This window comes from Heliangelus exortis, chromosome 10, assembly GCF_036169615.1.
Source record: "Heliangelus exortis chromosome 10, bHelExo1.hap1, whole genome shotgun sequence".
Classification (NCBI taxonomy): domain Eukaryota; kingdom Metazoa; phylum Chordata; class Aves; order Apodiformes; family Trochilidae; genus Heliangelus; species Heliangelus exortis.
In genome coordinates, this window is record NC_092431.1 from 15,781,500 (window position 1) to 15,793,719 (window position 12,220).

At 36.4% G+C, this 12,220-nt stretch overlaps 1 protein-coding gene across 4 annotated transcripts in view; it reads left to right on the top strand.

The window, feature by feature from the left end:
* TTC29 (tetratricopeptide repeat domain 29) overlaps nucleotides 1-12,220 on the top strand; it is a 123,945-nt gene that overhangs the window by 23,779 nt on the left and 87,946 nt on the right. For all 4 annotated transcript variants that reach the window (XM_071753707.1, XM_071753708.1, XM_071753705.1 and 1 more), the window contains exon 5: nucleotides 7,630-7,815. In XM_071753707.1, the coding sequence (XP_071609808.1) occupies nucleotides 7,630-7,815 (186 nt within the window). The remainder of the gene's footprint in view (nucleotides 1-7,629; nucleotides 7,816-12,220) is intronic.

A 12,220-nucleotide genomic window follows, 5' to 3' on the forward strand; every position in this document is an offset into this window, starting at 1 on the left:
AAGCTACAACAACTCTTGCAAGTTTGGAACCTAAGCTTTTGGACTTAAAATTTAGAAACGTAAAACTTCATTTAAACCAAAATAACAATAAAAAAATTCTCAGCACTTAAAATAATGTTGGCTTAGAATGGTTTTTTGCTGTTTACTGTGAAAGCCAAAAGTTGTGTTTATTTATTTAATCCACTGCCACTCTAAGCAGGAAGTCTAAACAGCCCATGATTGGAAGGAATCTTTGGATTTGTCTGGAATATGGTTTACAACTGCATAGGCAGCCCCATAGCTTCCAGGACGACAATGATTTTTTTTTGCACTCAGAATACCCTGGCAGGACCATCCTGCCAACGTGGTGATGCTCAATAAGCAGTAGATCTGCCTTGTCTTGATGGGCTGGCTTCCTGCAGCTGCTGGGGAGAGCATTTTACCTTCCTTCAGTGCATGGTATTTGTCACTCTTACAAAGTTATATGTGACCACCTGCTCCCAGAGTCAGGGTGATGCTGACTGTGCAGTTCCTGCCCTATGAAAGGCAGGGGCCCTTTCTCTCACTGACCCCAGTGCTTGTTGTGTGCTGGGCTAAGTCTTTCACCTCTGATGGAGACAACATCCCACCAGCTGTCTGACTGACTGTGTCTTGCCTCTAGGAGGTAACATCTCCCAGCTTTGCCTGTTAATTTTTTTTTTTTTTTTTTTTTTTTTTTTTTTTTTTTTTCTTAATTAGAGAAATAATGAGAGCATGTCAATAGAGCAAGTTAGTTTTGGGGTTTTTTTTCCCACCTGAAATAGGTGCAAATCTTTGCAAAAATCTCTTGTTTGCATTAGGTGAGGCTTTAGTCACCTGGCACAGGAATGCTAATGGATGTTGCAGGTGTTAGAGCTGGGAGTGCTGTGAAGATAGCATGAATTATACAGCTCATCAAATCTAATTCAGTAGATCTAATCTAACTCATCAACTACTAATTCAGTCGTTCTGCTAATCCAGTTACTCTCTGACTCTAATCAAGTTGCTTGGGGCTCTGGTTTATGATCTCCTGACAGCTCTAGTTGACACCATTTAAGAAGTGCTCAGCAGTTCTCCTCAGCTGGAACTTATCCCACCGGAGCAGCCTCCCCTGCAGCTGACCTGAAGCTGCTCTTCAGCCTCCACAGTTCAAGCTTAAAAGGCTGAAGGTAACGCTTGGAGTCATAAAGGATGAGAGTTTCATAGTGTGGCTGCTGCTAGTGGGAGGCTAGGAGAAAGTTTGCTTCTGTCAGCTCTGCTGGCCTGAGATAACATTTGTGATCAAGAAGAAATAGGAAGGATAAATTATGGAAAAGAATTCTTCATTACTTGTAATTTTTTTTTTTTTTTTTGATGAATTTAAACTTTGTGAAAGGCTTTTGACCTTGGTGCAGTAAATAGGAAGCAAAAATTTACTTCCTGTGTCAGTAAGTAACTTTATTTGTTATTTAGTTTTTCTCACCTGATATTTTTGTATCATAGTGTGTTGCTGTCTTAATTGTGAATATAACTTGGAACTCCTGCTTGTAATTTGAGACTTTTTTGGCCGTTACCATTGTGCACAGAGAAAGTTAGGTTTTCATTCATTTTCTATATTTATTGGTAAAATGTGTTGTTTTTAAAAATATAGTTTGTAGTTATAGGATGCTGTGATGCTGGAGATAAATTGTCTGTTTGAACAGAATCGGTGCTATCCCTCATGATATGGAGGCTGATATCAGAGAGCAATTATTTATTTACTGCTGGGTTTGAAAATGGGACATTTTGTTTTCCAGTGCTACATTGTACAGACCACTTAACTTTACATACAGCAGTGAATATTCAATATTCTCTCCATTTTTAGTGGAACAGTTTGATTGAACTTCAAATCATACAGCAGTTGTCCCCTCTTTTTATTTTTTTCCTTTTTTTTTTTTTTCTTCTTAATTGGCTATTACCAATATTATACTGGGTGCAAAGAAATTTTTTTCTATCCAACTTGATATCACTGTCATTGTATTTGAAAACCTCTCAAATATTTAAATTGAAGAGCTAGCATTAATCCTCGCAGCTTCTCAGAAAAATAGCTGACAGAATTATTTTTCCTTAGGTACAGAATTATCCCCAAAAACAGTGGAAGAAATATTGGCTATACTTAACTGCATTTCTACTGGGTCTTTTTTGATGCAAATTATGTAGCTATTTTTGACTTGAAAATTCAGTTGCTTCTAATTTATCATTGATATTCATTATTATGGACTGGCCTCTCTGTTTACAGTAGCTTAAAAAAAAAAATATCTTTTTAAACATATATGCTTGTAGGGATTTTTCCAGAAGAATGTAGAATAAATGCCAAAGCAATTTATCCACATAGCTCAGCATTTAGTGTGTACAGTTTCTTCTTCACACGTGTCTGAAACTGTTGGTTTATTATTTTTTTTTTTTCAAAAAGGAAGTTATATTTTGAGGCTGAGGAATGGCCTGCCTCATTTTCTGGCTCAGAGTAATGCCACTTAAAGGTATTAATTGTCTTTGAAAGGTGTAAAACCGTGCTGGCAGGTTGTTGTTTCTATCCCTTTGAAGAGCCATAGCTCCCTAGCTATGAGTTTTTCCCTAGAGTTTGAACCCATGGTACATCCTTGTCTGATACTGAGGGTTGCAAACTCAGTATCTTCTGGCTGGTGACACCTCATGAACAAATGATGAACCCACCCTACAGAGAGGTGCCAACTAAATGGAGTTGTTCTTGTCTAAGAGCCAGACAAAGCTGGACTCTATCTCTGTGTGTTCGTGTAGGTCTTGAGGAAGATGTAGGAACAAAGCAAATCCAACTAAGAAGTCTTTTACTTACATATTGGACATTCTGGACAGCACCCAGTTTAATGTGTGCCTGGGAGAACAGTTCGTTATAATTGTAACACCTCTGTTTCTCAGATATAAACACTTAAAAGTGAAATTAAGATATTTAAGCCAGTATTTGCATGGATTTTACCATATGAGTGTAACTGGTTTTTTGGGGGTTGTTTTTTTTTTTTTTTTTTTTTTTTAAATCACTACTACAGGCTAATTGTCTGTCTTGTTGTTTTAAAGTGCATTGCTAATTTACTTTTTGAGTCTGTATGCTCATTAGGTCAAGCCATTTCTATGAGCCATCTTGTCAAAGAACTGCATAGCTACTTTTATTTAGTTCCAAGTTTACCAGAAGGATAATTGCTAGCATGCAGGTTATACTGTAAAGAGTCAATGGTGTGGTTTTGGCTAAGGCCAGACTCTGAGTGATAATGTGCCAGATTTCTTTTTGTCGAAGTAGAGGTTATTTATCCCAGTATTAGTTCAGAAGTGCTTAGAAAATGTTGCTCTTCAGATCATTTCTGAACTACCTACTAAATTTAGGCTTGAACCCTAACTCTTGTGTAGGAACCTCGGGGGTCTTGAAGAACTCATAATCAGCCCCCGATAGAGTGAGCTGCTTTACCTGTACAAGGTGAAGAGGATGCAAGACAAGTTATGGGTCAAGAACTACTCCAGCATGAGGTGTCTCAGCCTTTGGCTCTACTTTGCCAGCTCAGGGCAGCAAACCCAGGGAAAATATAACAGCTCAGAGGCTGCAACAGGTACTGAGCCCTCAGATTGCTGTGCTCAGGTGTGGATGTGCCTTCACAGGGGCAAGATGGTGAGCTGATCATTGGGGCAGCTGGGGGAGAGCAGGAGTGAAGACCTGGAAGCCATTGCCTTGTTCAGGTTCCATCTGGGTTCAGGTTCCGTCCTGGGTCGTGACCCCCTGCAACCTGTGTGGTATCTTGTGTGCTGAGTGCTGAAGCTGTGTGTCTGCTACAGGCTGACCCTTGTTTTAGAGAACAAGTCCTAATTTGGTTCTTGTATTCTCGTGTCTGCATAGAGAAAACTTTTGACAGCATGAATTATCATTTGCTGTAGCAGAAGGTGACTTTTCATAAATTCTACGAAGCAAGAGCATTTGATGTATTTACACTGGAAAATCTTTCTTTGAAGTTGAAAAAGAGTTAACGTTTTACAGTGCAAAACTTTTGTGTAAGATTTCACATTTATGCCATAGGTTGGGCTACGAACATTGCAATAACTGTATAACCTGTGCTATTTTGGTGCTTATTATATGAGCAGTCCATCTGGTCAGCCACAGCCACAGACAATTACAAGAGAATGGTTGTCTTTGGGCACTTCTCATTGTTATTCCCCAGCAGGATACTCATCAGAGGGTCACATTAAAGTTCATTCAATCAGAGCTGTGGCAGTAGCAATAGTTCACCTCAGGTCAGTTCCATCTCTTGAGACTTGCAGGGCACTACCTGAAGTTATTTGCGTAATTTTATGTAGCATTAGTGCTTTGATACTTCGTAGCAAATGTTGCAAAGGCAACAAATCTCTGTCTAGTGTTCTACCCCAATGACAATTGAATTGTCTTTCCCCTTAGGAGGTTATTGTATCCATTCATGTGTATCCTCTGGTATCTCCCAAGTTCATTTTCACTGAGCTGTAATCTACATGTGTGTATGGTTATTTTATGTTAATGGTTATAATTGGGTTTCTGCTTCTCTGTTCATGTGTTTATGTATTTGTCATCATAATGGGAAGCTCTGCCTTTTAGTTTTGAGATAATCTCTAAAATGTTCCCTTGTGCTGAGATAGATGTTGAAGTTGGGATGAGTTAAATCAGAGCCAAGAAGTTATCTGTTTTTCTTCAGTGAGAGAAAAGGGACCCTAGGTAGCCCATATCTACATCTAAATTGGTTTAGTTTGGATGAATCCCAACTATATCTTGACTGTATATAGCTGTGCATGCATATATGTGTGAATGCATAGAGATGGACAGATGTACATTATACATTGAACCTAAACTAAACATATTGCTTTCATTCTGGCATCATTCACAGAGATTGGTTTTGAGCCTATTTTACAAAAATGGCCTTAATTTCTACCGAGTAAGTTTTCTAATTGATAATTTTTATGATGAACACTCCTGGGTATTCTGATACCTAAGAAGTATTTTTTTAAGCCTTGAGGGGGAACAAAAGGGATGAAAACTCACAGCCATGAAGAATGTTCTGATTAAGAATACAAGAATTCTAGATATTGATAATTATTCTTCTCAAAACTAAACTTAAGCTGACATTTTGATATCAAACCTTAGAAACAAATGAGGTGGTAATCTAGATTAATTTGGGTGATATCTCTGTTATGGCGATTCTATAGAGAATGTGAAATATTTTCGTTTCCTAGTATTTTAAATAAGATAACACCACTTCCAGAAATGGAAATGTATGTAACAAACTGGTTCACAAATCATAATTTTGTATATATAAATGGGACTTAAAAGGTAGAAATATGAACCCCTTCATAGAGGAAATAAATAGGCTAGCAAAATAATAAAAAAGTAAAAGCAACAAAAAGTATGGTTTATCATTAAAGAAGAATAATAACTAGTTTGTAAATAAAAAAACCCACAAACCAGAGTGTTCAGGAATGTCAGCCAGATTACAGAAAATTTTCAGCAGGGAAAATTCAGCCACTGTTCTCCAAAATGACAAAGATAAGAATGGAGGAGAAACAAATTCTAGATAAACCTCTTGGAGATTGCAGGTATGCTTAGGTGGCAACAGGATTCTTTCAGAAGAGAGAATGAAGTTCTTGCTGTGTTGTGCAACACTGAAGAGCTTTCTGAAGATTTTCTGAAGTCAAAGAACTTGGTCATGACAACAGACAAAATAAGAGATTTAGATTGCTTCCTATCTAGACCACAATTCATAATTTTTAAGACAGAACATGCTAGAGATAAAGCTGAGGAGACACTCTCCTGTGTGGCTTGGTGCATTCAAAGTACTTTTCTGAGTAATAGCTGCTGTTTGTTCCAAACTATGCAAGGGACTCCTAGATATTAGAATATACAGTTGATAACTAGTCCTTGCTGACAGGTGGATTTTCTGCTATTCTTCCTGCAGATAATGAAAGAAGATACTTTAATTACATCTTTTGATCAAAGCACTTTTGTATGTTATCAGAGTTTTAAAACAGAAAAGATCTTGACTTTCAGTGAAATCTTCCCTGTACTGAAATCAGTTTGGTTTTTTTATTCCCCAGTTGATTTCTGTGTGGTGCTCCGTGCCCAGGAGTAAGAGGTTTTTTTTTTTTTTTTTTTTCTTTCTTTCCCCTCTTTTGAGCAAAGCATACAAAATGCAGAAGTCTGGAAAGCAGAAGTGTTCTGGTCAGACATCTAGCTTAACCAAACAGTCCCTTACCTGCTATGAGACGTGGAGTTTTTAATTCCTTCTTTTCCAAACTATTTAAACTTCTTTTAAGAACTGGCTGCTTGGCTTACATTCATTTAACAGCCACAAATACAGCAAGTAGGAAACCAAACTGCAGTGGAATTTTAACTTATTATTCCCATTTACATCTGTAATGGGCAGAGTTTGGAAAGAAAATGTATTTAGTTTAGCCAGTGATAAATTCAGCTGTGAAACATATGGGTTCATGATGTCTGTTGTTATCTCACAGATTCTTAAGTAGTTCCCAGTGACAAGATGAGGGTCAAGGGGCTGGAACATTCCAAGTGTCCTTAAACTTAAGGAAAAACTTTTACTCTGGGGGTGCCGAGGCACTGGCACAGGCAGCACAGGCTGCCCAGGGGGATTGTGGAGTCTCTTCCTTTGGAGCTATTCAAAACCCACCTGGATGCAGATTGAGGATTTTTGTCTTTTTTTTTTTTTTTTTTTTTTGGTTTGGTTTGGGTTTTTGTTTGGGTTTTTTTGTGGTTTTCTGAGAGAAATAACTTGAATTCAGTAGAAGCTCTTGTACTGTACTTTTACATTGTGAATGATATATTTTTTTATGATTTTGAAATTCTGCTTGGACTGAGGATTTACAGGATTTTTACATATTTTAGATGTTGTTTGTTTTCATTTAACTGTCTGAAAGTGGGAAGTAAACGTGGGGTTTTTCTTCAGATGATAAAGGACAAGTGTGACCTTGAGTCTCCTCTGCTTTCCACTCTTGTTCTGAGAGCAATACCTTGGTGAACTCTTTCAGGGCAAGGTGTAAAATTCCACATTTTCCTTAATTTCTAAGAGTGATAAAGTACTTAAAAAGTGAATGTATATTAAAACTAACAGCCTTTCTTGTTCATCTTGCTTTGAACTTTTAAAATGGTATGAATTAATGGATCATTTTTTGCTGAGTGTTTTGTTTGGCTCTATCTCCATCACCACAGTCGCTACCTGACACTTGTTTTGAAAGGTCTTCATGCCTGCTCTAACACTTCTCCAGCAGTGACTGTGATTTTATTTTTTTTATTATTTTTTTCTGATCCCCCTAGCTCCTCTCTCTTGACTAGCCGATGGCTTATTCAGATTTTGCATCTTACTGAACTGAAATTTGGTTTTGCATACAGAAATGAGAGCAATTTATTGTGATTTTGCTAAAATTAGTTTTCAATTCTGCCTTATTTCTAAGGTTATAATTTCCACCTTAATTCTTTGAGTGGATATGTAGGAGAACTTGGAGCTATTTGAGTGGTAAAAATATAAATAGCTCTTCATCATATGGTAATCACTATAATAAGGAAGATTTCTGAAAGCTGATGGTAATCTAACATTTTCATTGTAATCTTTGTTTTTAAAGGGCATTATGAGGAGGTGTATGATAACCAGCTTAACTTGGCCTACTGTTTCAATGACCCTGAGGACAAATGGTTAAGAAATTACTTTTATGAGCAATGTTTTAACACTGCTCAACTGGTGAAAATTGATGGTGGGAAAAGAGAGGCACAAGCCCATGCAAATATGGGCCTCATCAACGAGGAACAAGGTAAGTCAGTGAGATTATAATGCTACAGTGTATTTTAATATAAAAGTGGTTTGCTACCATAATTTGAAGTTTTAAAGCTGTTCATTTTTGGAGCAGCAAATAGGAAGACCATCAATAATTATTCAGAGACCTGTTTCTTCTGACATTCCACCTAAAGTTGAAAGTACTCAGATGAAAAACAAAACCTAAGTTTAAAGGAAGCACAAAGGTTTAACCTATTTCCTTTTGCTTGGTTTTGGCAAGAGATTTGTAATGATGCCTCAGGATACAGGTGTCTGATTCTAAACCAGCTGAGTTGATCTAGAAGAGGTATGAAAACATAATTCAGTTTAATCTTGCCTTCAATTTACACTTGTATAAGAGAGCCTGAATTTTTATGTTCTTCAAAGTTACCTTTTGGTTCTCTTGACTGAAAATGACACCCTGATTGTTTGAATATGACTGCCACATAGAGATTTACTTCAAATTTATCCATCACTGCAAGCATCATTTCTCCATTTATATCTCTGTATCTTCAAACTGTGAGTCTCTGAAACTATAAATTAATAGAAGCAACTAAAATCATAAAACAGCTCAGCCTGGAAGGGACCTTGAAAGATGAACTTGTCCAACCTTTCATGGGAAAAGTAGACTATTTGAGATTATTTTAGCACCCTGTCCAATTGCATTTGGAAAGCCTCCAGCAACAGGGGCTCAAGCAGATCCCTGGGGAGGCTGTTTCAGTCAATTCATGTTCTTCCTGTAAAAAATATTTTCTTATATCATGATGAACCTTGTTTCTATATTTAAAACCATACATTACCTTTCATGGCAGAGGGATTTCTGTGTGTATAGCACTCTAGGTATTTAAAAAAAAAATAAAATCAAATGCATTTTCCTATGTTTGTATAAACTCCTTTCATGTTGTAGGAAGACAAGCAGTGAGTGAGCCTCAAATAACTGAATAAAACCTATCTTCCAGTTCTAATTCCTAAGTGTGCTGGATACCTAGCCACTGCTTCATGTATATGTGATTTGTATAATTATGGCCTTGTTTTTAACTTTGACTTTATGTGTTGAAAACATTTCAACTTTGAACTCCAATTGTGGATGGTTTCTCAGAATGTTTTTTTATGAGGAAAAAAAAATGACATAGTTTGAAATATTTTGTGGAAATAGTGTAATTCCAGAAAATGTTTGACAGAATGGGTCACATCTGCAGCTTTTTTTTTCTTTTTTCTTTTTTCTTTTTTTTTTTTTTTTTTTATTGAAAGGTTGTTGTCCTGAATTTTTCCTCTACATTTGTTTCAGCATAAATTGCATATCAGTATTCAGTTCCTGATCTTCAATCTCTCTCCTTTTCTGAACTGTTCAGTAGCTTTTCTGTTCCCTATTCTGAGATCATGAGTTAGTTCTCCCTAAATGCCACATGTTGCTTTCTTTTTGCACTGAGTAGCATCTGGAATTTTGTAGGTGGTTTCTTGAAATTGTCACCACTGGTTTGACTTCTGAAGTTTTAGTTCAACATACTTTCTTTTCATCCTGGTTTGGTGTAATCTGAACATTCAAAAAGCATTTTTCTATCCTATAATTCAGATTCCTATTGAAAATAGTAAGTAGTAAACTGGACCTTGGACGGGCACCTGTGGAAGCTCACTGAGGACCTTTTTTCCATACTGACAGGGACCTACTGAGAATCAACATCTATATAGGATTTTGTAACTAATTTGCACTCCCCTAACAGTAACTCTAAGTGAACCATGATCCCCTAATGCTTTACAATAGTTATGACAGTGAGAATCTACTAACTTTACTTGGATAACATTTGCTCTCTAAATATTGGTGTTGGCTATAAAATTTTCATGTTTTCTTTAAATGGCTATTTTACTATTTGTTTATTCCAGTATTGTTCCAGGAATTAAAATTCAGTTTCCCAGGATGTACAATGCCATCACTTGCTTGAAGTCCAGCCAGTGGCAACCAAGTCTCCTTCATTTTGAGTGAAAATGCTTAATTAGGCTATCTGTCTCTGGTACTCAGTAGAACAAAATTAAGATTGATTCAAAAAGATTGAAGTTAGTGGATTTTTTGCCATCTTTTTTACTTGGTCCTTCGATTGCTAAATAATAAAATCAGAAGAAGCTGCATAAAAGCAAATACCCATATGCATTTGTAGGTTCAAAGGCTCATATTGAGTGTGACTCACTGCTGTTATTAAACCACTGCCTAAAAAAAAAGTTTTAACATTTCCTACTTCTATGATGCATTAAGCAAAAGTTGTTGAATACTTAAATATCTGTAGCCCATTTCAGAAGCACAAAAGTCAAGTCAATAAATACACTTTGAGATGCTCAGAGGAGGAAAAATTTCATTTTCCTCCTGTAAAATGTTAGACGTGTCAGAAGAGGAAAAGATGGTAAGGGGGAGAAAGCAAGGCAGATTTCCACTACCCAGGGTAAAGCTCCACAGAATCTGTAGGATCTGCCTTTTGCAAATATTTTATTTCCATAGAGAGAAGTGAAAGCAATTGAGAAGCTGGGAGAGTATGCATAGGATTTGCTTTCAGAACTACTGAGAAAAAGACAGCAGATGTGTTCCATGCACTTTTTATTTTGAGAAGGTGAAAAATTAAATCACAAGTTCTGATTACAGAAGAAATGTAAGAGCAGATGTTGAGTTGGTATTGTATAAAATTACACGAGCATTAATGGTGTTACAAGTAAATTCTAAACATTCTAAACTATTTTTCATATCAGAACAGATAGATGCAGCTTGTAAATTAAATGGGAAAAATTTTGTGTGTTTTTGTTCAGTTATTTATGATGCTGTAACCTGTCTGTGAATTGAATGAGTTAGATACCCACTTTCTGAGGGAACATATTCATATATACAGGAACAGTTACACATGTGTGTGTGCATGATTAATATGTACATATAAGAATGTGTACCTATATAAATACAGGGATGTGGAGGGGGTGTGAATGATACCTAATGCTTACATGATACTTTCATCTGATTTAAATAGTCATATCTATATTAACTGCACTGATTAACAGTGCAGACAGGAAGATAGGAGAATTTACAACAATGAGGAGTTAGTCTTCACCCTTTTAGGTGTGATATATATAAATATCTTGCACAAGTTCTTTTCAGTGTATTTTTTATTACTTGTATATGGAAGCTGTCTATATATGCTTAGGACTGATTGCTTGGGAGTATAAGGTTAAGCATGTACTTGTAAAGATTGTTATTTGCCTTGGAAGCAAATCAATAAATTTGCTGGGTAGTTTTTGTGTAATCAAATTTAAAGTTCTTTGACTTTCAGCCTGGTCCCTGTCCTAAAGGCTGGATATAGTCTGATGTTCATTAATCTTCAAAGCTAAATATTTGAGGTGTTGGCAGTGCAGACTTCAGTCATGATATTTGGATGCAGGCAATAGTGGCTGTCAGTACATGAGGGAAAGAAAACTAATAATTGAGTATCCTGCTTCAGACACAAATGGAACATTCTGCTTGGAGCAAACATGATTTTAGCCACAGTTCCTTGCAGAATGTGATTTTAACCTCTTATTTTGAAAAGTCTGTGTGTAAAATAAAGTACAAGGTAACCTGATGAGATGCTATTGTAGGAGTACTCAGCTTATGATCTTCCTCAATTAGCAGTAGTCACCCCATAGTTTGTCTTCACTTAGAGGACTGATAATAAATTGTTTTATTCCTTTGGCTACTGGTTATCTCATAGCTATTAAACATGCCAATGTCACTGTATACACATCGAAAAGGCAATGTTATGTTTTAATGGTTTTCTCACATTAAATCTGTCATCCAAGTATGCTCAGGCTTTGTGACTATCTGCACTTAAAGTTAATTTTAAAATATACATTTACTTCTAAAAGCACATTCAAAGCAGAGGTATGACATCAATCATTATAAATGTGTTCATTTTTCTTCTTATTAGAGAATGATTATTGAGGCAGTGATATTTCTATTATATTAGAGTAAATTCTGTGAAAGTAATAGCTTCAGGTTTACACTGTTTTTTGCAGAAGAAAACCAGTCTGAGTGTACTGATAAACATACTGGGTAGTGCTGGTTTGTATAGGTCCTGCCACTGCTAGTACTTGTGATCGAGATATTGGAGGGAGCACTTTCTGTTTTGTATCAAACATTTTTAACATCAATCATTAACATCTATCATGCATGAAATTATGTAGTAAGTATCCCAAAGTTTCAGGTAACTCACACCAGTAACAAAATCAAGGCAGAGGGAACAAGGAATTTGTACCTGTAGGAGCTATTTGCTTCAACTAAGTTCTAGCAAAACGAGATGTGTTATTCAGAAGCACAATAAAAACAGATGTCTGAAAGTGTGCTTGTTCTAAGCAACCACCAAAACCATTGCAGTCAGTGCAGATGTTTGTATGAA